At 43.5% G+C, this 23,482-nt stretch overlaps 2 protein-coding genes across 7 annotated transcripts in view; one reads left to right on the top strand and one right to left on the bottom strand.

The window, feature by feature from the left end:
* Nucleotides 1-779: 779 nt before the first annotated feature.
* RSPH1 (radial spoke head component 1) lies at nucleotides 780-7,678 on the bottom strand. Its single transcript, XM_040056095.2, has 9 exons — nucleotides 7,556-7,678; nucleotides 7,077-7,190; nucleotides 6,858-6,963; nucleotides 5,736-5,826; nucleotides 5,365-5,500; nucleotides 4,990-5,061; nucleotides 3,315-3,453; nucleotides 2,748-2,867; nucleotides 780-985 (listed from the first exon to the last, which is right to left on the bottom strand). Exons 1-9 carry the CDS (start codon nucleotides 7,613-7,615, stop codon nucleotides 963-965), a joined length of 861 nt encoding a protein of 286 aa, XP_039912029.1. The 5' UTR covers nucleotides 7,616-7,678; the 3' UTR covers nucleotides 780-962.
* A 9,414-nt stretch (nucleotides 7,679-17,092) lies between these two features.
* SLC37A1 (solute carrier family 37 member 1) overlaps nucleotides 17,093-23,482 on the top strand; it is a 35,576-nt gene continuing 29,186 nt past the window's right edge. The window contains exons 1-5 of one of the 6 annotated variants that reach the window (XM_058419223.1): nucleotides 17,366-17,523; nucleotides 18,050-18,146; nucleotides 21,478-21,523; nucleotides 21,600-21,753; nucleotides 23,401-23,482. In XM_058419223.1, coding sequence (XP_058275206.1) covers nucleotides 21,698-21,753; nucleotides 23,401-23,482 — 138 coding nt within the window. In that variant the 5' untranslated portion in view covers nucleotides 17,366-17,523; nucleotides 18,050-18,146; nucleotides 21,478-21,523; nucleotides 21,600-21,697. Of the gene's footprint in view, nucleotides 17,221-17,349; nucleotides 17,524-18,049; nucleotides 18,147-21,472; nucleotides 21,754-23,400 lie in introns of those variants that run through there. The other 5 variants (XM_040056224.2, XM_040056221.2, XM_040056222.2 and 2 more) reach the window with 5 other exon arrangements.

Here is a 23,482-nt window from a genome sequence, read left to right as displayed (position 1 = left end):
AAGGAAGAATTTAAAAACTGCAGCAGTGTGCTAAGATAAAAAAATTCAGTTGGAGTTCAAATTGGCAAGGGAAGGTTTAGGGCAACAAGAAGAGCTTCTACAGATGCGATGACAACTGCAAAATAAACAAGGAATATTACCGTGATACACAATGCAATCACACGTAGACAAGAAATTTCGCAGGGCAGAGAGGTTCCTCCGTGCCAGCTCAAAGCTGAGTCCAGGGCGGAGAGAGACCTCCTTGTTTATTTCTTACTTTTTATACCTTTGTGGGTCTGGCCGAAGATTGGCTTCTTGGGGTTTTTCACCCTTCAGCCAAGTGGCTAGACCAGCTGTCAGTTACAATTGTTTTCAGATTAGAAATATGCAAACAAAGGACAGAGAATGAAAAACAAAGGATTTTTTTATGTTACATATGTGGGAAAAAGGTAGAAACTGCTCTTAATATTGTGCAGTAACTAAAGATCTGACTCCATTTTATGAAAATTCAAAAGGCTAAAAAACTCAGAAAAACCAGGGTAACAAAGGAAAACATAGGCCTGGAATGGTGCCCTAGTGACAGGGAAAATGGAGAGAGCTGGAAGTCCTTTGCTGCCTTTGCCTTCACCAGCAAGACCTCCATGCCTCTGTGCCCAGAGGCAGGGTTCAAGTAAGACAGCAACTACCAGTAGTAGAAGATTAAGTTGTGAGGACCCAGCTCCATGGCTTCATGAACCCAGAATAATTCTCATTACTGGCTACATGGAATAGAGAAAGTTGCTGTGAAACTCTGAGATTATAAAAGGTCCAAAGACAAAACATTCCAGACAGAACACTGACAGTAATGTTTATTCAAAGCATCTTAACATACCCTTTTACAAATAAAAGTATTGCAGGCTTACCACACTAGATCATCTACTTTGAAATGTCATTTTTTGGGGTCTTTTCCTTTAGTTGTACCCTATTCCTCTGTTTCCTCTGGTTCATCCGTCTGAATCAGTAATTTCTGTGGAGTAGAAGGAAAGACAGGGCATAGAGATGCATTTTATTATAAAACACTGGAAAGTAATCCCAGTAATCTTAAACATAACTCTAGCACTCTGCTGTCCACCTCAGTCCTCCTCACCCGCTGCCTTTCAGCGCCAATACTTGAACTGAAATTGTTTACATTGTTTGTCAGCTGGCAGACAGACTCAGTACACCCACACTGACTGCCTGCCAGCCTATGTGTAACTCTGAACAGCCAAAAAATGTCTCCTGGTTAGATGATATCATAAGGAATGCAGAACAAGAAAGAGAGGCTTTCTGTGTGGAAAAAGAATGATAAAGGGGCAGGGAGTACCAGGCTGCAAAGAAAACAGATTTTGTTATATCTGCTCTTCACAGGATGCATGTTTTCTTCAAATAATTTCCTCTTCCTATAACTTAATCTTGCTAAACATAAGGACAAGGGGAACAATATGTTGCCTCATGAATTATGGATGGAGACCTATGCTGAAAAATGTTTAAAATCGTCCAACTCCTTGATTCTTGAAATAAAGAGTTGGAGGGAACTTTGAGAACACCTATCACTTTGCCATGTTTCCAGGCATTGGCATCTGCCTCTGTGCCATATCTGACAGATATCTGGGCTCATTTGTTCTCAAAAACACCCTAGAAAAGCCACTGGGAAAACCAGAACTGCTTTGTTGTGGTGGGCCAGAAAACTTATTAGAATCAAGTTCAGTCCAAACAGTTATTTGAGTCCAAGGGTCTTTGAGACAAACCAGGCTCAATGCACTTTTGCCAAATCCAAAGCAGAGCTATAATCTGCTGAGATTTCTGCTGGATTTGATCCAAACCCAGGGATCCTGTAAGGTATCAGTCCTACACAGCAGCTCAGCCAGCTGCTTGTTCTGCCCTGAAACTGGAGAGCACCTTCAGAAGTGAAAATTAAAAGCAAATAAACTGAAAATTACAAGAGGTGACCTAAATGTTTGGTGTGTACCTCCAGGCATTTTCATATGGCTTAAGAGATCTTATAATCCCTAAAGATGGTGGTTGGCTTGGATTTATTGTAAAATGGACTGATTACAAATGGATAATTTTATCTGATATTTTAATATCAAATAGGCAAGTTTGTAAATTTTAAGAATAAATACAAAGAACACAATTGGTTGGAGGCTTTTAAGATAAATATGAGCAAACATGGATGCATCCTTGTTACTTTTTTTAATTGTGTATTTGAAACAGACTTCTGAACTGCCTGGAAGAAAACCTGAATTTCCAATCTCCTTGGTTTGTAGGAGAAACAAACCAACCAGAGACTATTCGAACCAGAATGCATAACAACACCTAAAACTTTTTCTTCACATTTGTTTTGCCTGCTTTTGAACTACAATTGATAGAATTAAGAATACACAGTTGCATTCAGGAGAGAAAAGTGAAGTGTTCAAAACTCCCTGAACTTCTCAGGATCTGACATCCTTTCTCTCATTTTTGTTAAAAAAAAAAAAAAAAGAGTTTGGAAATGCAATCTCTTACGAATTCAGCTCTGAAAGTGCTGTCAAGTGTACATGCAGAGAATTGTCACTTTTAATTTGTTCTGTTGCAGTGTATGAATTTAACTTCTCATAGTTTACCTCTCCAGAGGACTGATGTCCTTGTGAAAGGTAGAGAGTCTCATGGTCTCCCAGCAGCAGCATGGCTGCAGCTGATTCACATTAACAACTTCAAAACCTGACTGCTAATTAAAGAATGAGCCATTTCTCACACACCCCCCTTCTCACCTTTATCCTCCTGATCTTGGTTTACTTCTTCCTCCCTTCTTTCCTCACCTTCCCCTTCTGCATCATCTGCTGGGTTAAGAACATCACTGGAGGGCTCATGACCCTCACCCTCCTCAGTGACTGAAATATAACAAATTAGAAACAACAAAGGAAACCAATTTTACAAATTTGCATTCAGGCTTTGTTTTAATGTAAAAGCTCCTAATTCCTACTGAAGGCTGCAGATGCTCACATGAGAAATCCCACAAAATCTTCTGTTTATAATCAAGTTTGTATAATAAGCCATGACACAGAGTAAAATAACTCACAGGCTTCCCAAGACAGTTGTATCTCATGCTGTGTGAAATAAAACAGATACATACATATTGTGCAGTTTGTGAATGTCCTTGGAAGTTCCAAACAATCAATACATGGAAAATCATAGGAAAAACAAAACACAAAAACCCTCTCACATCACTTGATATTAAATCTGTAAAATAATGGTCACCATAGCCAAAGCATGTAGTTTCCAGGAATAACATTTAAACATATAACTGATGGAATTTTTCTCCTCTTCAGCTACTGCACCTGCTGCCTCTGCTGCTTCTCTGGAGGCCGGTGGCTCCTCATCATAGGGAGACCAGGGTGTTAATTGGGTAATTTCTGATGCTTTCCATATCTGTTCAAGAGGTAATGGTGGCTCCTCCTCCTCTTCCTCCTCTTTTTCCTAGAAGAGAATTCATGAAATCCAGTACCTCATCCTACAGACAGTAACTAAGACGATGGGTTAATCTACTAAAACCTCCCTATCTGGGATCAAAATGGCAATGACCTTAAAATTTTTAGAGGAGGAGGAACTTCAACAGCTGCAGATCTTGGACAAGAACTACACTTTGAACCCTGATCGAGTCAGTTGGCTGTTGGCACCTGATTGACACCTGATGATCTGTCTGGTAGATGCTCACATAGAAACAGACTGAAAAAACAGCTGTTTCTGCCTCAGTCTTTGCCTAGGGAGGACATTTGAAAGGATCTAGGAAGCAATAGGGTTGTGCACAGAGCTTATGGTTTTGAAGTGTGAAAATATTTTTTAAATTTAAAAAATCATGTTTTTTTCTACAAATATGAAAGAGTAAATAATTAGATATATGAAAGAGTCAATAATTAGATCATTGTCTGTATTATCGGCTAATTTCTTCTCTCTCTTTTTTTTTTTTTTTTTTAAATGGGCTTTATTCTGTAATTATTTCAACTGAAGCAAAAGGGCAAAATTTATTCTTACTTTAGTGACACCACTGTCCCTTGCTTTAAAAACTCATCTAAGAATTCCCAACTGAACTAAGGAAACACACATTAATCTGAATACTCCTATGAATCTGATAGTAAATTTGAGGAACTTCTGCTGATAGCTGGAAAAAAGCAAAACAATCTCCAAGCTTTGCAAATCTCTATCACAACTGACAGGATTTCGATGATTATTATTTTATCCTTCAGGAATGACTGATGCATCACAGAGTTTTCAAAGAGTGTGTAATGGGAACTAATGTATGAGACAACAGAGGCAGCAAACTCAAAGCTAAAATGTGGCAAAGTTTCTTGAAATCAAACAGTAATATTAAAATATATTTCTTACTTCCATGGCTATTTTTGAACCATATCAATCAGAGATGTTTCAAAACATTCATGCATAGAGAAGGGAAAATAGACTTTGATCCCACCCATTCCCTACAATTATCAGAAACCACGGATATTAAGCTCTTAACATGATCAGAACAACAATAGGACATATTTCCCAAACATGACTCTGCTGGAAATTACCATTTGTATGCATAGCACCAAGCAGTTCAGAAATACAAAAAATATTGCTCATTGTTTTCTGGTGTTCAGAAGAAAATGCAGCAGAGGCTAAATGTGCATACAAATATACCTATATTCCTCTGTGACTGGAAATGTTCTGGGAAGAACATTTTCAAATGCTTTGGGAAGGTCCTGATTCTTTTCAAGCAGGAAGGATTCATGTCTGCAAGCAGTGCAAAATCCCACCTTGTACTTTTCAAAGCTTACACAGTAGGGAACATAAAAAAAGAAAAATAATAAACCTCATTTAGTTCTCAAGAATGCACGAGTTTCCACCCTTTTTGACTCATAAGATCTACTTTAACATCACTGTCTGTAAGGAATATATTTTTTACATATTCCTCAACAATAGATCTGATTTACTGTGTCCTCTGATAATCACTACAACTTGCATTATTTATTTTACCTGCACCGGTTGTATGTATTCACCATGCTGCTCACATCCAATATCAAAGATGAATTTGCCACGACCTAAAGGCTGCATAAAAACACAAAGACATCAGGAGAACTGCACAGTTAATCCATTCTAAGCACAGAAATGTAAAATATCCTTTACTACAAATTCCAAACAGTAGTCAGTAACACTACAGTTTGAAAGCAATGTTGCAAAGAAACTTGGCATTGTGTCCCACAGAATAATTCAGTTTCATGTGTTACACTTCTGGTACAGGAAATACTACAAAAGATCAGAAACCTAGCTTATTTTAAGTGGAAATAGGTCATATTAAGGCAATTGCATGCTAACTGTTCAGATGAATAGAAAGTGTTCCTGCACATTTACCTTTCCATTGAAAAACTTGCCCTTAAATCTGTGGTTTAGGTGGATAAGTTCAGCTGATCCATCCTGGATTCCATTTACCCAACAACCAACATACTTAGATCCCGTGTCTTTATAGACATACGTGCCTTGCCCATGCCTAGGAAGAAAATAAACATTTTGTTTTATACCAGTGAGTATTAAGAATTTAGGCTGTTTTTATAGTTAAGGTATTAAAACTGCATTAATTAAGCAGCTGAAACTACTCAGGTTGGACTAAATTGCCAAGGTCACCCCTAGACTTCATTTGCTGCAGTCAGACATGCTCTGAAAATAATGTTTGCATTTTAATGCCATGGGGTGACTTGAAACATCCCTGTGAGACTGAAACAAACCTCTTGTTGTCAGCCCATTCTCCAGTATAGGTGTCTCCATTTGCATACAGATATTCTCCATAGCCCTGTCTCTGGTCGTGCACCCAGTCTCCTTCAAGGACAAAAGGATAAAAGCAGTGTGAGACCCGGTTTATTCCACTGTGTGATACAGTGGCCAGTTTGTAACGTTATCATACAAGTATGAGAGAAGGAAAAGAAAACTACTGCACTGCTGGGATTTCTCATTGTTCCTTACAACACTCCTTACTCTAAAGTAGAGCGCCTTGCTCTTTTTTTATCAGTCTGTTCCTCTCCACATGTATTTAGGCTGCTGCCTGACCTCCCTTTCAATTTTTCCATAATTACCTGTCTTCATTATCACTCTCTATTACCATTATGAACACAAAACAAACCAGTCCTACCTTTAAATTGGGAAATGTATTACAGTTGCATTAGATAATGTGACATTTCCACACCAATTTAAAGAGGAGCTACTTTAATTTGACTCATTTGCTTAAGTTGTCTTGTCAGTATTGGGGCACATATATTCAGAATGATGCTAGATGGTTGGTATCTTAATTATTCTTCTAATCAAACTTAAACTTATTTAAAAAAAAAAAAAAAAAAAAAACCAAACAAACAAACAAACAAAAAACCTCAGTGCATCTGCTTCTGCAAGGCAAGATTGTGATGATCTTTTTGCTCTCAGCTTTTAGCCCTTACAATGTGAACATCTTTTCTTTCCTATCTTAAAAATGATGGGGGGAAAATATTGTCCTTTGAAAATAAACTGATAGATTCTGATTGCTTCAGGTACTCTCCATCAAGCAAGGAAACTCTGAATTTCAACTTCTTCAAACTTCAGGTGTACCAATCCCTAAATAAGGGCTCTAATAAGCAGCCTATTTTTTAACGACAGACCTAATAAATCTCCTAACATAAATCTGCATAAGTAAACCCCAGATTTCTCAGAACTATTACTAAAAAGGGAATAAGAGGAAAATATTTTGTAGAAAATGTATCTTCTTAAAATAAGACATTCTCCAATTCACTCTCTCTTTTCATTTGTAGGGGGAAGAGGAGTGAGGAGGGAATGTGTCCTTTTGGCTACAGATACCTTTGGAATTGTGTCTAGTGCTTTACCTGCATATTTTGATCCGTCTGGATAAAAAAATACACCTTTGCCATGCTTTTTGTTTTGAAGGTAGTTCCCGGTGTAGAGAGCACCGTTTTTAAACCTGTAGGTCCCCTGAAACACATTTGGTACAGATGAAATACCCGTCAGTTCTCAGCCCTGTTTCAATACAGAGCCCAAATAACAAAACTGCAGAAGCAGAACCACAACCAGGGCCGGTGTCTTACAGGTCCATTCCTCAAACCACACTCGTATTCCCCTTCGTAGGTGTCGCCATTGGGGAGCAGTGCCTTCCCGAATCCATGCCGCTGCCCTTCGGAGTTGCGATCGCCGTCATACTCCTGACAAACGCGGAGGGAACATGGTTAAAGGACCGGGCCTGGCAGCAGCCAACCTCATCAGAGGGAAACAGGTGTTTGAGGAAAGCTGCTCCAGCTCGGCTTCAGTCACTCCCCGGCACCCCGAGGCTTCTCGGCACACAGCTGAAGAGCGTGGATGCGTTGTTTCAACCCCATGGTAAAAGCTGCAATGGCACAGCCGCACTGCCGAGACCCCCGTGTCCGGGGGGCTGTCCCTGGGGAACTCTCCCCGGCGGGCACTGAGCGCTATCCCAGGGATATTCCCAGGGATATTCCCAGGGATATTCCCTTCCCCGTTCCCTTTCCCTCCCCCGCTGCCCGTCCTCTCCTCCCGGGCCCCCTCGGACCCCGATGCCTTGCGCGGCCTCCCCGGTCTCGGAGCCCTCCTCAGAGCCCAGGTCCGACATGGCCGCGGCGTCGCCGTCGCCGTGACAACCGAGCGGGCCCGGCGGGGCCTCCCCTCAGCGGGAACCCAACAGCGGGAAATAAAAATAAACTCCCCCGCCTCTTTGTTAGAAAGTCGGCATTAACGATTCAGCGCTGAAGGAATGTGGGGATGGCTCTCCACAACATGCGTGTCAGTCACCAAAGCGCTTAGCTATTTATACGTTTCGGCAAAGAGATTAGTGCTCATTGCCTTACAATTCACATAGTTCCCCTCATTAATTAGCATTCCGTCTTCTGTTCGTTATTGATTTCTCGCTTCTCATGCTAATTAGTCTGCCTTTTACAGTCTTTTTATTATCCTTTTCCCATCTCTGCTTTCTATAAAGTGGTTTATAAAATCTGTTCAGTTCTCAACAATAAATTTCCCTCCCAGGCTCTGCTAACTTCCTTCTCCAGGTGTGAGGGCACTAAAGTATGTCGAGCCTTAAACTCTTAATTGGTTTTTCTAACACATGGACATCACCCAGAGTTTGCCCATCAACTGTTAATTATTATTGGCAGCTAACTATTTTTTCTATTAACTATTTCACAGGTTAGAGCTCTTCTCAACATTTCCCCTGCCTTCTGCACAGGCTCCTTTTAGAACAGTGCCAGACTCTTCAGTGGTGCCCGGAGTCAGGATGAGGAGCAATAGCCATGAAATAAAACACAAGGAGTTTCAACTCAACAGGGGGAAGAATTTCTTTACGTGGATGTGGCAGAGCTCTGGAACATCTGCCCAGGGAGGACACAGAGTTCCCTCTCTGGAGACATTCCAGACCCACCTGGATGTGCTCTGTGTCACTGCTCTGGGTGGCCCTGCCTTGGCAGGGGGTTGGACTGGGTGATCTCCAGAGGTCCCTCCAACCCTCTGCCTCTTCCCCTCAGCTTTTCCCAGCCAGTGTCTTTTGTGTGTTGAAACTGGTCACACCTGGGATGTGACCTGAGACCCCCTCAGCCTTCTGAGAGCTCCCAGTCGTTCAGCTGGTCTGGCCTGAAAGCAACATTTTAGATTTTAAACCCATTCCTCCACCTGGGTTCTTTTTTTTTTTTTTTTTTTTTGGGGGGGGGGGGGGGTGGGGGGGTGGGTTTATTGATGTTCAGAAATACCCGTCCACTTTTTGTTTTCTCTCATATAGGAATCAGGCAAATCACCACACCATCACTTTGCACAGTAATTTAATGGCCAAGGATGCCACAAGAGGAGCCAGGTGAGGATATGCTTGGTGAAAAGCTGTGAGCAAGATAAGAACTGGGCAGAGCAGGTGACACTTCTGAGGTAGAAAGGATTGGCAAGTTGCTGGAAAATGTGTTAGAAGTCACCTTATGCCCTAAATCAAAGCTTCACCATCCAAGCCAGAAGAAGAACAGGGTCATCACTACACAAAGATGCACCATATTCAGGTGGATTTCTCCCTTTTCATAGGTAGAAATCTAGATAGGCACTATTTAAATAATGCATGAATAGTAATAAGGTGTCGCTTCTGTGGCAATTCTCTTTTTGTCTTCAGCTGGGTAAAGATGAAAAAGGAACAAACTATTGCTAAATACTTCCATGTTCATAGGAACCCTTCTGGCTTCTGAGTTAATGTCCAGTTACTCATTTGAGAGCACTTTGCCTTTGAAGCAGTCAGGAATGCTGAAATTAAATTTCATTAGCTGGCAGAGCATTAAGAACCTATACATTTATTGACTCTAAACTGTATGGTTATTTCTGTTTCCTGCACACTTCCAGCATTTGATTAGGGAAGCCTAATTTGCATAATGTACTGTTAATAAGCAATTGCAGAATATGCAAACTACTGCTCTGCTCACATCCTGCAGAGCTGACATGAGTGCACATTATCTGAAGCAGTCTGTGCAGTTCTTTCTTACTCTTGATGATGCCTCTGTTTCTCCCTTGCACCTAAGATTGGCTAAACTCTTTTATCTATGATAGGGTAATGTCCCTAACTATAAAAGTGCTCACTTGGTCTGTACGTGGCAAATTCATCCTAAGCAGACACTGAGGCTCAGAGTGACAAGGGAATTAATGTTTGGAATGCATAGGGAGGTGCTCCCTGTTAAACCCGATGACAAAAATAACCAGACGTGTCTTTTGGCCTGGAAGGTGACGTGGCTCCAGGAACAGCTGTGACACAAACAGGAAGCAGTGACAAGACATCAGTCACTCCCCTGGATGACCACTAATAATGATCATTAACTGTTCTTGCTTATTGTTTCTGAGTTCTGAAGGAGGAAAAGGGTCTGAAGCAGCTCAGTTTTCTTGAGAAGCAGCTAAGAACTCTTTCTTCATAAAAGTTAAACTGCTCAGCACCCAGAAGTGGCAAACAGAATAAATGTCTTTATGACAGGATCATTTTACTTAATGGAGGAGACATCAATTAAGGTTTTCTATACCAAGGAACTGTCTTGTGAGGACAGCTACAGCTTATGTATAATTTATGACAAGAAGAATTTATTTTATAATTTCTTGTCCTCTAGTTGAATTTGAATATATTTCAATGTCAGATTAAAGTTAAGCTTCAGGTATGTCACTGTTGAAAGGAGGTCTGCAATCATCCTTATTTTCCCTTTTCTATCAAAGGAGCAATATTCTTAAGGTCCTGCTGATCTGGTATACAAATTTCATTTGTCCAAAGTCTCGAGAGGGTAATTTGTGTTGATTACCTGCTCTGCCCTTGCTACTGGCTGAGCTGGCAGCTGCCAGCACCGACTGCCAGTCACCCTGGCAGGGACAGCAGAAGCTGCCACAGCGGTGAGTGGCCCTGAGGATGCTCCTGGTTTGACAGAAGCCCCATAGGGAGGCAGAGTTCCACTAAAACCCAAAGCCCTTTGCTGCCAGAGGTGCTTAGAAACACAGAAAGACAGCAACACAGGGAAGGAAAAGGCTGCTGGGATGAAGATGCCAGAAGGTGCCTCCTGTGGGAGAGAATAGCCCTGGACGTCCTTTTATCCTGCCTTGCAGGTGCTTGCTTTGATTTTAAGCTCTTTTGGTTTTCAGATCCTCTGCAGAGAGAAATGGCCAAAAAGCACTTTTAGGACCAGTTATACTCCTGTTTCTCCTTGGACTTTACTCTCTCTTAGGAGGGGGAGACTTTTGCAGTTCAGGGATTTTGCAGGGAAAATGCTGCTGTGCCAGGCTTGTGAAACAACCTGAACACTTCCTTTCTGCAGTGACCAAGCTCTGAAAACACACATTGCACAATGAACATTAGAAACTACAGGACTATTTGTTGACCTCTACGTTTCAATGTGTCTTGCTTCAAAGGGGTGATAAAAATACAGCAGGGTGCACACACGGCCTCTGATGAGGTAAAGGCAGCATGCTGCTTAATTCCCACTCAGCGCACTTTGGAATTCCTGCCCTCCAGGAGCTCGCTGATCTCTGCCCCTGTCCTTCCACGCATCCTTCCTCCAGGGGCAGTGCCTTGGTGAGCCAGCTTTTCTCCACCCTGCCAGCAGCGTGGCTCTAGGGAGATGCATTTTCACCTTCTGCCATCAGAATTAACAGGACGAGTGGAGATAATTTGCCTGACTCGCAGGTTGGTTTCCTCACTTCTCACATCACTCAATCATTCCTGACAGAGTTGGTGACTCAAGTTGGCACTCAAGTCAGTCTGAATTTTGCTCTGGGCTCAATTGGAGATGCAGGTGATCCTTCATTGCTTTTGATAGGGCAGACCTGGGCTGGATTGTCTTTTGAAAAGGCTTTAAAGAACAGTAATCTGCAAAGAAATACAATTTTTTTCTCTCTCAGAAGATTGTAATTTCTATCTTTCTCCTTATAAAAGCGTAATGCATGGCTGGTAACAGACATTAGCAAAGTGTAAACAGGAGCTGCCAGGAAAAAAATGAAATCAGATCTGTTCTTCCTGACACTTAAATATAAACCAGATTGTTTTCAACAGCCTTTCTGGAGGAAAAATGTGGGATTAGGGAATTGAAATATTATCCTAAGGGGAGTTTTTTTTGGGAATATACAGTTCAGGTCTTTTTAATATTCTGCAATATCATCAGGCACACTTTCAATATTTTCTGAGATTATGGGAACGAACAGTGAACAAAGTGGAATTTACTGTCACTAACTTCCATATACTGGGGTTTTTTTTTAATCCAACTGAGAATTAAGCAAGATTCTGAAATGTCAAAAACCTTTGCAAAATTTGAACTTCTTTCCATACAGCTCTTTTTAGGCTCTTTACTAGTAAAATGAAATCTGCCTACTCTGTGTCCATGCCAAGTAAAGACAGCCTCTTTTTGTGCTTATAACTAAGTCAGAAGAACAAGCAAACGACCTTTCTAAGCCACTCAGTTTACAACTGCCTCCTCCAAGTACAATTAACATTGCATATCCTGAAGGCAGGACGATTCAAAAACCCAAGTTTGCGTGAAAGCCATTCTTGAAATACAGATAATGCTTTTTTGGTCTCTTGGCTAAATATGACCTTTCATTTCCCTCCTGCAGATTATCCAAGAGAAAGTCTTCTGCTGTATTTATATCCTGTCTCCCATTTCTCTGACCTCACTGCTCAATTTGAAGTACAGACGGCATTCCATTCTTCAGACATCTGGGAAAATTGTCAGGTTTTTCCTCTTACCTAAGGGGTCTCCCTTTCCACTAAAGTGCAGTGGGGACATACAGAGGTCACTTTGGTTCCATTTAGGAAATTGTTCCTGAAGTCTTTTCTCAAGACTTTGATGACTGTCAATATTACTAGTGATACCAAGAAAGCAGTAGGCATTCATGAGATAAAAAAATCTTATGGTCAGTATAAGAATAAGGGACCACCAATATTACAATTTTCTTTATTTTACTCTGGAGGTGTTTTTGGTTTGATTTTTTTTGTTAAATAAAACCCCAAACCTAAACTTCTTTATTCAGGAAGAATTTGTAATGACATAAAGCTCAAGCAGCCCAATCTTTTTGTCTATACCCCCTGAAGTCCTAATCTGGTAATTCAGAATTAATTCAATAGTCAATAATGAAATGATTGAGGTAGATGGGACTAATTTGCTGTCTCCTCATTCCTGTCAGCTTTGTACTTCCTCTTTTTATTCATGACTTGCAAGGCAATTGCTTTAGTGTAAGCTCTGTTCTGGTCTGCTTTCTATTTTACCATGGTTCTAGTATTTGATTTCTGCTACAATATGCCTCAGTGCCTCATCCTTTAGTGATCAAGTCTGAAAGCAAGGAGAAAGGAAATCTGCCAGCAGCCTACCTGCCTAATTCACTCTGTTTACTCCTCAGTAATTGTTTCTGTAGCCGTATCTTGCACTTCCACATGGTTCTCCAGGAAATTTAAGAGTAGAAATAAGGGCAAAATAGCAAGAAAAACTATCCCATTTCCTGCAGGAAGCAGAATTAAAGTCTTCAAGATAAGTTCCTCAAAATAGAATTGCATTTTGTAATGGACAATGGTCTACATGATGTTTCAGATGCCATCTCTAATAATACAACTTGGTTTTGTTTTGGCTTTGGTTGTTTTTTTGGTAAATTCTGCATTCTCAGAACATTCTTGTTCATTTTTCTGTGAGCAGGTGGCTGAAGGTGTGAGAGCTACTCCAGGGAACCTCCATCCCTGCTATAGGAGCCACCGATCCCAAGAGCACAAGACACGTGCAGCAGCTCTGCCCAGGGCTCCCTTCAGCAGATCCCCAAAGAAGAACACTGCTGCTACAGCCACTTTTGAACAGATCATTCCTTAGACAGCATGAGGTGGTTTAGCCATCCCCCTCCCCAGCCCCCTGGAAAGCCTTTGGAAGAGTCAGAGCAGGTAGAGCCCAATAGACAATTCACAGGCTTCAAATAAATGCTGTTATTTCTAATTGTCCCCTCCAGACCGACCAATATCCATCTTTATGTAGGCATCTTTATACAGTTTTACTGCCCCTCCCTGTCCATGTTCCACATGTTACAGGCTGTTTTCTTCAGAAGTCATCTTTAGTACCCAGGTACTGCCCTGCTCTGCCTGGGGAAAAGCCCATGCTGGCCCGGTGGTCTTGTCTGCTGGTGTCTTTTCCTAAAGCTACCAGCTGGTAATTCCCACTGGATTTCTCGCAAGACACATGCAATGAAAGTACCAGTGTGGAAATTCTGTCGTCATGTTAGTGTGGAGCTGAGCCAGCACTAAAATTTCTCAACAGGCAGGACATAATGTGCTAACTCAGCTCGATAGCTCCCAGCCCCTCCAAGTGCCCATCTACTCCCAAACATCCAGGCACAGCCTTCAAAGCCTCTCTTTTTATGGCTCCTTTGGATATTTTTGGATTTTTCTGCCAAAGCTTGATGGCAGGTTATATCTGGATTGCACCCAGTGCTGATGTCAATTGCTTATACAATATTCCAGATGCTCTGTTGGGAAAACAAAGCATGTAAAAAGAATAAAGACAACCAAAACCAGTGATTATATCAGTCCTCAGAATCCTGCTACTTGTTGGGAATAAAATCTAAGTAAATACTGATTTTTAGATAGTCAAATACTGTTTAACAAGCCATTATTATGTAAATAAGTAATGAATTTTCTTGTTCCCCTAAGACAAAGTGATCACTAGGTGGCCAAAGAGATTAGTCTTTTCCATCTGTGCAATTATGAATCATAAAAGATATTTTTTATGCAATTTACTGGAAAGAAAATATTTTAATCAACTAAGGGATGCAATAGTTGGCATCCAGACCTCTGCTCAGCCAGCATCACCTGTTCAGTGAAGGAAAGACGACACTGACATCCACTGACTTCAAAGTGTTTTGCTTTGTCTGGGCTTGAGGAGTTAAGAGCATCACTTGTGAAAGTAAAATTTAACTGTTAACCAGGAAATTAGATTATCTCTTCTGAGAGAAGCACCACCATAAGCAAATGAAAGCATCTGCCAACTCATACATCTTTACTTCTGTCTGCTTTTGCAGACAGGAACTCATCCTTTTCTATTACCTCTGGTATGAACATTGCCAGGGGCTTAAAAAGCCAAACCGCTGCCACGCATTCTACCCAACACAACAATTTCCTGGACCAAACCCTTAATTTGTGTTTCCTTCTGGGAAGCAGCTGGCAAAGCGTGATTTCTGTTTGTTTTCCTGTGAGGCTCTAGATTACACACGTTATTTTAAACCTTGTGTGTGTGTGTTCTGTTTTTTTAACCATGCAGATCTCCTTTTATCTCTGCCCGACCTCTGGCCCCTCTGTGATGCTCCACACCAGCAGGCTGTTGTGCAACCAGCAGCACAAGCTCCTCCTGCTGCCTTTCCCTGTATTCCTACTTATTTGATGGCTTCTGGCAATTGTAGCTGCTGGTGACCCACACTGGCATAGCAGAGACAGCAGCTGTGCCAAGTGTGGCAGCCAGCAGGTTTCAGTGATGCCAGGGGAATGGATTACAGGAAACATTCATTTGAATGGGAGATGCAGTTTCTACTTTAAGTATGAAAATATCAGCATTTTCTGGGGCTGTTTGGCTCATGCTTTTTTTGCAAGCTGCTTGTAACAGAATAGTAAAATACCCAAGCAAGGTTAAATCCTCTAAGGAACTTTAAAAGGGCCAAGACAACAGCAATTTTTTAAAAAATTAGGATTTTACATGATGATGAATAGTGGTTGTGATAATTTGGGGTGGCTAACTGTGTATACAGATGCACTGTGATGGGTCTGACCTTTTCTGCCGTAAAAAGACATCTTTTTTCTTGTGTGTGTGTCTGTGCACCAGTCTGAATAGACAGGGTTCCTTCTGGTGCTGGTGCAAAAGTGCAGCCACATGATTCATGCAACTCATCTCCTCAGAAGGTAAGACTGGTGATAATCAAGAGCAGTGCATTAACTTTCCAAGTATGACATTTGTAGCATTTGGAGATTTTTTTTTTTTTTTTTTTTTAAATCTCTGATTCACTACTTACAAATCTCAGCAAGAAAGGGAATCAACATCTGCCACCAATGGGCTTTAAAGCAGCAGATTTTACAGCACCCACCTGCATTTACGATGGTTCAGATGCAACTCAGAGACCCTGATTCTGCAAATGTGGAAATAAGGGTGAAAGGTTCCTTTACTGCCTGATAAAAGGTGAAGGAAAGATGCCCTGGGATCATGGAGCAAAGCTGAGCATGTGTCTAAGTGTTTGACGTGGGGCCTAAGGAACATCACACTGGAGTCAGAGTTTCTTTCATTGGTATTCCCAGCACAAGCAGTGCAGGATAAGAGGGAAACGAGAACAGCATAGGTGAGTGCCTTAAGGGGGTTGCTCGTCAGGCATGTGGTGCTCTACAAGGGAGACTTACACAGATAAACCTGCATGAGGTAACTTTAGCAGCTATTCAGTCTCAGATGAACGAAATAGCACAGGGATTTTTGTTCTGGTGAAGTGGTCATGATGAAGAAATACACCTGCCGCAGGAAGTGTGTATTTATATAAATAAACTGACCTTTGATACGTGGTTTCTGAAACACTGCAGGATCAGGAAACCAGGAGACAACTCAAATAAATGCATTCTTTATACTCTAATGAAGCCGTCAGCTTTCAGATGATCTGCTGTGTGATCTGTGAACATTTGGCACCAGAAATACCTGCATGTACGCCTGACAGTGCTGCAGGGAAACACCTGTCCACGGGCTGGGGGCTGCCTGCCTGGGGATCCCTCTGGCAGTGCTGGGCAGTGCAGAGGGGTCAGGCCACCACTCTGGAGCACCTGGGGTGGAAGAGGCTGCTGGGTGACAGATGGGGACAGCAGGTACAAGGGAGCATCTTTTCCCTCTCTGGCAGGACAGGGTGAGCTGGGGTCCTGCTAGAGGCCAGGGGAAGCCGTTCACAATCACAGAATGGTCAGGCTGGAAGGGAGCACAGTAAGTCACAGCTCCAACCTCCCTGGTGGACACGGCACAGGATTGTGTCCCCAGATGGTTCTGGAATATCTCCACTAAGGGAGACTCCGCACCCTCTCTGGACAATCTGTCCCAGTGCTCAGTCACTGTTCAGGTGGAAATTCCTGGGCATCAGATCCTGCCCATTCCTCTTGTCCTGTTGCTGAGCATCCAGGATGCTGGATCCATCCTCTTGGCACGCTTCTTTAAATATTTATACACATTAATGAGGCTTCCTCTCAGCTGCCTCCTCTCAAGGTTGAACAGCCCCAGCTCCCACAGCCTTTCATCATCACAGAGATGCTCCAGTCCCTTCATTTTCGAGGTTGAACAGCCCCAGCTCCCACAGCCTTTCATCATCATAGAGATGCTCGCTCCAGTCCCTTTACCTTCGCAGCCTCTGCTACAGGAGCACCACATCTCTCTTGTCCTGAGGAGCCCAGGCCTGGACACAGCACCCCAGAGGAGCCTCACCTGTTCCAAACAGAAGAGCAGGATCACCTCCCTGGCCGGCTGGCACTGCCCTCCCTGAAGCAAAGGGTTCCCTCCGCAGGCTCCTCCTCCGCGGCGGGGAGGGGCCGAGGCCGCCGGGTCCCGCCGCGCAGCTCCGGCGGCGGGCGGCGATCCGCAGCCGCGCCCGGCCCGGCCCGGCCCGGCTCGGCTCGGCAGGCTGGCAGGAGGAGGAGGAGGAGGAAGAAGGAAGCAGCAGCAGCGGCGGCGCCGGGAGCAGCAGCCCAGGGTAGGCTGTGCGGGCGGGGGCCGCGCACCTGCCGAGCCCGCGGCGGGGGCGGAGCGGGGGCGGCTCCTCGGCCGCGGGGCCGCTCGGGAGCGGCGGCCGGGCCGGGCCGGGCCGGGCTGCCCGGAGCTGCCGGGGAGCGGTGACCGCGGGGTGGGGTGTTCTGTCACCCTGCCGGCCAGCGGCGCTCCGCCACCTTTTGTCTCCTTTTGTCCCGTTTATTTTTCCACGGGCGGGCGCTGTCAGGAGCCCCCATCCTGCTGGCCCTTTGGAAGGCGCTCCGCTGTTTCGGGGGTGGCACCGCAGGTTGGTGCCCCGGGGACGCGGGGCTGCCGGTGGGATCCGAGACAGAGCCCGGCCCTGCCCTGCCTGTGGGTCCCGGGGGAAGGCGGTGCCTGCCCCTTCCCCGGCTGGGCTGAGCTCCCGCTGCCCTTGACCTTTGGGATGGCCGGAGCCGCCCTGGCCGGTCCTGCCCGTCCCAGGGCGCCAGCTCCTCACAGGGGCTGTGCTCCTCTGTGGCTAAGCCGCGGTGAACCCTTCCCCCCCCCATGTATTAAATAGAAGGAACGCGGCTATTTAAGGCCCCAGAGTGATGGATTTGGCAGGTTCTGGCTCAGGTGCAGAGCTGCCGGGTGTTAAGCACAATGTGCATTTTGATCCGCGTGTGTGCGAAGGCGTTTGGAGCCCTTGAGGACACCCCGGGGAGGGTTTGGTTACCGGGTGTCTGCAGACTCTGAATTAATCTCAGCCCCAGGGGAGCTGCGCTGTGCCCGGGCGGGACCTTCCCTCTGCCTCTCCAGCGCAGCTGATCCAGGGTTTGCCGTGTTTGCAGGAGGAAAAAGCCGCTCACCGGCGACTCTCTTCCTGAAATATAGAGAAGAAGGTATGCTTCAGCCACTGCAGCGAAGGAGCAATACCGAGTTTGAAAGGTAAATATGGTTTCAGAGTAAATACGGGAATATCGCTTTGTACGCTGCAGTACAGCAAGGAGGAAGTGGAGGGTTGGTTTCGCTATTGGCAGAAATAGTTACTGGAAATGAAAGAATGTAAAACAAGTTTGAGTGATTGAGTGGGGCACTGTCCTTGGGCTTCATCAATAAAACTGAAATATTAAAAATTGTATGGGTAAACTGCTGGTTATGTGTTGTAGCCTGTTAGTGTGATTTCTGAATTATAGCTTGGTTTTTAAAATCTGCTTTACACTACAGTAAAATGTGATCTAAACAAAATGTTATCACAAGTTTTATTGCCACAAATTTCTTTGCTTAGGTTTGATGCCTTGAGAGGCTGCCTAGAACAGGGGCTAGACAGTGTTAAAGGAATAAAGTAGATATTTATTAAAAAGGCCTTCAAAGGATGCACCTTGGGCAGTACAGGAGCCTGGCCGAGGCTACACCCAAGATGGACAATGGGTCATGAGTTTTCACACTTATATAAGTTTTGGTTCATTTACGTATTGGGGTCAATTGTCCTATTTCAGCTTCAGGTTATGAAGTCCCATCCTCCCAGATTGCTCTCCTCAATTTGCTGTTTATGCTTTTTGGGTCTGAAGCTGCAATGGTGTCCTTGGTTCTGGGGCTGGAAAAGGATTATTCTGTCTGACTAAACTGCTAACGCTTTATATGAAGTTCAGAGTTATATACTAATGCGGTACAGAATCTGGAAAATATGAAAGCTGAAAGTGAAGGCATCATTCAGAGAATATTTTTATGTTTATTAAATTGCACATGAATGTCAGAGGAACTTACAGATATGTGGAGACAGGAACAAGTTGTTGACAAGTAAATGAGAACTCAGGTGTTTCTGCCTGCAGTACATAAAATGAAATAACCCCCTGTCAAACAGAGTTAGGCTGCAGTTCTGTCTGTGCTGCTGATAGTCCAGTTATGTTTGCTGGGAAATGACTGGGATCCTTGTGATGGGATTTATCCTCAGGATACACTGCTGGGACGTGGTGTGAGTACCGTCTGTGCAGCAGGTGCACAGATGTGCAACCTGGCGTGACCACTGAGCACTGAAACCTTTTGTAAGATGTGTGAAGTCTTTTCCTGCTTGTGCTAGAGCTGTTAAATAGTAACCTGCTAAACAATCGCTTTGCTATAATGATAATTGCCCTGTCCTATTATATTTTAAGAGAACCATTTAAGGAGGTGTTTGACCTCCAGTGTTATTCTTTGATGGCTTCTCAGGTTTTTTTTCCCACTTGGCATTTCTGCCACCTCACTTGGTGTGGTTGGTGAAATAATGTTGGTGTTTGGAGAGAGGAGAAATGGGGTTTGGGATGACCCTGAAATCAATCTGTTACTGCTAGAGGAAAAATTCACTCCTGCTGTGAGCTGCTTGTGCCAACCTCTTTTTCTTCTTACCTTTTTTCTCCCACTTGGAGCTATCTGCAGCTCATTTCAACCAAACACAGATTATTGATGAGAAATAGTTGTTTTGAAATTGGAATTTTGAAATCTGACCTAACCAGCTAGCTGTGGCTGTTAGGGGCAATCCCAGCTTTTAGTCCTCATCTTTATCTTCCTGCTGCCTTGGATTCATCCAACGTGGCAGTTTTGTGGCCACAGAATGAGTTAATATTCTCTGTCGGATCAGATGCATTTCAGGGCAGGATTTCTGATGGAGCAGGCTGAACCATGGCTGTAGGAAGACAAAGTCTGACACAAGGGAGGCAGGGTTCTTTATCTGGAGTAGGGAGAGGGGAGGAGGGGGTAAGGTTGCACTTTTTTTAACCTCTGCAACCTCAGAGAGGAGGTAGGAAGCTCGTGTTGGGTGGGAATGATTATGGGGTTTGATTAATTGCACAATCTGGTTCAGGGCCAGGGAGGGGGTGGAACATGACAAACGAGATTAGCAAGTCAATTCACTTTTAGGGTAGGGAGGTGGCAAGCTGAACCAGGATGCTGTAGAAAAAATAGAGGTATGACAAAAATGTGCTAGTGTAAAGGAGCAGAGCCTCGATCTTTTGGTGAGATACTCAATTATGTATGGAGAGGGTAGTGTTCCTCTGTTCCTGGGGAGAAAGCTGTTGAGGTGGTGAGGCTGTCAAGTTGGCAGCTTGGACACGGCAGATCCTGTTTGTGGTCACTGACCTGGCTGAGGACCAGCAGCTTTGATTTCTGTAGTAAGATGGGGCAGTGAAGACAAGAGGAGAGTCTCACACCTTTGCCTGCCCTGTGGCAGCTCCTAAAATTCTCAGGTGAACACCAACCGTGCGTTTGGCAGCTGTGCTTTCTTGCTTTGTCTCACCTCCTGTCGTTTACCAGGTGAGCTCATCCTAAATCCTACCAGCTTCCCATCAGGAGTATGGCAGTGGCTTGTGCAGCATCAAACAGGGCTGCCAGGAGGGTTGTGGGGTCGTTGCAGACCCTGGAGTGTCCCCTGGCATCCTGCTGGGGTGGCTGGGTTTGCTGGTGAGTTATGGTCACACCTTTTGCCTGAATCAGCAGGTGCCTGAGGAGCTGCCAGGTAACAGTGCAGCCAGTTCCTGTTGCAGTACCTGCAATACATTGTGGAGGTTTTTATTGAGAAGGGGCTTCAACCCATGTTGGAACAAACAGGAGGGACTTTGTGAAAAGTTTAAACCAAACTGCCAGACTCTTGCTCTTCCCTGTATACCGAGGAAACAGGTGATCCTGCCTTCTCCCTTGTGCTGGTGTAGGGAGCTCAAGTGGTGAAATAACTTGGTTTTTCCTTTCCCAAGGCTTTCTGACGATGTGGAGCTTTGTGCAGCACTGATAGTGGCTCAGGGAAGTGGGGTGGAAGAGAGAGTGCTGGTCAAGCCTCGCTGGCAGCATTGTTTAGCAGCACCCACTCTCAAGCTGGAGGAGTCTCTCACTCCAGGCTGGAAACACTACAGGCATTTTTGAACAAATTGCAAGCTCATGAACGTTTCTGATGTGCTCAAACAGATCTTTGTGAACTGGGGAGTTGCCTATTTGTAGGCAGTCTGGAACAAAAGCTGAGTGTTTTGATGTAAGCTGGCTTTGGGTCAAGTTCTGAGTGCATCTTTCCTTTGTGTCTCCACTGCTTTGTACCATGCCGAGCTCTCAAAATAAATTATAAATTATAACAATCAGAGAAGGCTGATATTTATATAGGCTTAAAATTCTCCACCGCATTTTTAATGTGAACATCAATGATGTCAATTACTTGCCTCTGAAATGGATAATAGCTGATTCAAATGTTACGATTAGAAAATATCCCAATAACTCCACCAGACTATTTACTTACCAGCTTCTCTTATTTGAAGAACAGCAGTAAACAAAGGCAGAGTGAAGAATTTGCCACGTCGTGACTGAAGGTAGAAGGAAAAAAAAAACCAAACCTGCAGGGAGATCAGCCCAGAAGCAGATATTCCACATTTGTGGGATCCAAAGGCTTTGGGGGATTTTTATTCCCTTTCCAGAAGAACAAATAACGCTGTCACACGTACATAATTGTGTCACCTGAGATCTGGGTACCAGCTGGAGTGTAGATGGCTCAGCTTCCTCCTGGGATTCGTTTCATCACTTCATTCTCAAGAGATCAGTGGTAAGTCTTGAATTGTTGCTGGTGATCCTTGCTGTGGCCAGCGTGAGTTTGTATCTGTTGCCTTGCTTAGAATTTTTGCTTTTTCGTTGCTTAATACATACAGGAAGAACATACAGCCAGTTGTTTAATAAGTAAATATTGCTGACATTTAAAAAGTGAGATGCTTTGCTGTGAAACCCAGACAAACCCTTGCTAATCAAGCATGCTAGAGAATAAAGCCTTTTGTCCTTTTCTGTGCAAGCTTTGTATTTGAAAGAATAAATTGCATTTTCAAGATCCTAGGTGGGAAGAGTGCTCAAGATTAGCTTTCTTTTCTTAGCCAGAAGTGTATTTTCTCCCTAATAATTTGATGGGTGATACAGACTTGTACAATTACAGTTTTAGTTCTTGCTACTGCAATATTAAAAAAGATAAAGCCCCCCAGAAAAACAACAACAACAAAAATAAAATCCTCCTTGCTTTAGGAGAACTAATCCTGAAAGTTTTATAGCGTCGGTTCATGTGCTTCCTGAGATAGAATACTGAGTCAATTGTGAATAACAAAAAAATAACATAGGAAAGACCAAGCACTTTCCATCTGAGCCATTTTATGACATTTTCCCTTGTTGAGCAGCAGGAACAAAGTCATTTCAGTTTCATCCCTTGTGAGAATGTTTTCAGTCATGAGGGTGAATAACTGTTTGTGGGATGACTCTTTTTCCTGTGAATATGCCAGAATTATAAAACAAGACCCTGGTCATGTAAAAGTTCATAAGGCAAAAAATTATTGAAAGAGGTTAATTAAAAATCAAGGATTGGTTAATTAAAAATCAGGCCGTGTGATATCAGATATTTCTATGGATATATGTACTTAGATTTACAGATGTTAATTTTAATACCAAGGCTAGAAGGAGCCAGTAGACACACTTTGGGTACTTTTAAAAGCACAAATCCACAAAATGCTCTCCTTAAACAACTGAAAATTCAGATAAGGAATAGAATAGATCAGATTATTATCTTTGTTTAATGCTTGCAGTGACAGTGAAATTAAGGTGCCCTTTTAATTCAGCTGAACTGTAGAGGAAGACCCAGATATCCCAGTGAGACACAAAGGAGAATTCCAATCCCAAAGCTGCTCAATTCTGTTCATGTGCTCCAGTGTCACTGTCCATCTCTGGAAATGACTGATTTCTACTGTTAGAGGAAGGCAAAAGTGAAGTAAAATCCTAAAAGCAGTAAGAAAAGAAGGAATTTTCCAAACTGACAAATAAGAGAGCCATCACTTACGTCCTAGCAATACCACAAAACCCAACAGGGAGGTGTGGAACCTGACTATCAGTGTGTTGGGCTGATCTTTAATAATTTTGAGCTGGTATTTAATGCTCCCCAAAGGAGGGTTGCACACCAGGCAGGTCAGCTCTGTGGGCTCAGGGCGCTGTCACATTGTCCTGCCTGTTCCCTGTGCCACCAGGCTCCCTCCCAAGGTCACATCAGAGCAGGTGGGAAGCAGCACGACTGGGAGGGTGGTTCCTCAGGCTGCTGGAGAGCACAAAAAAGTTGTCTTCCACTATTCCAATATTATCAGTGACTTGCATAATGTTTTTGTGTAACTTGGTGCTAAAAGAAAATCTAAATAAAATAATATGTAATTTTTCTTTTCTGTCGTAGGTATAGAGCTTTCATTTTCTCTCTCACTTTCCTGCTGTATGCCAGCTTCCATCTCTCAAGGAAACCTATCAGTATAGTGAAG

The sequence above is a fragment of the Hirundo rustica genome, chromosome 2 (assembly GCF_015227805.2).
Source record: "Hirundo rustica isolate bHirRus1 chromosome 2, bHirRus1.pri.v3, whole genome shotgun sequence".
Classification (NCBI taxonomy): domain Eukaryota; kingdom Metazoa; phylum Chordata; class Aves; order Passeriformes; family Hirundinidae; genus Hirundo; species Hirundo rustica.
Note: the sequence above shows the minus strand (reverse complement) of the source record. Positions and strands in the feature narration are given on the sequence as shown.

What these genes read in the sequence shown, in the direction of transcription:
- RSPH1 (XM_040056095.2), bottom strand. Translation starts at nt 7,615, where the DNA reads ATGTCGGACCTGGGCTCTGAGGAGGGCTCCGAGACCGGGGAGGCCGCG. An exon ending in AGACGGATCAAAATATGCAG is followed by an intron (nt 5,827 to 6,857) that starts GTAAAGCACTAG and finishes TTGTCCTTGAAG; the next exon opens with GAGACTGGGTGCACGACCAG. An exon ending in GCAAGTTTTTCAATGGAAAG is followed by an intron (nt 5,062 to 5,364) that starts GTAAATGTGCAG and finishes GTTTTTATGCAG; the next exon opens with CCTTTAGGTCGTGGCAAATT.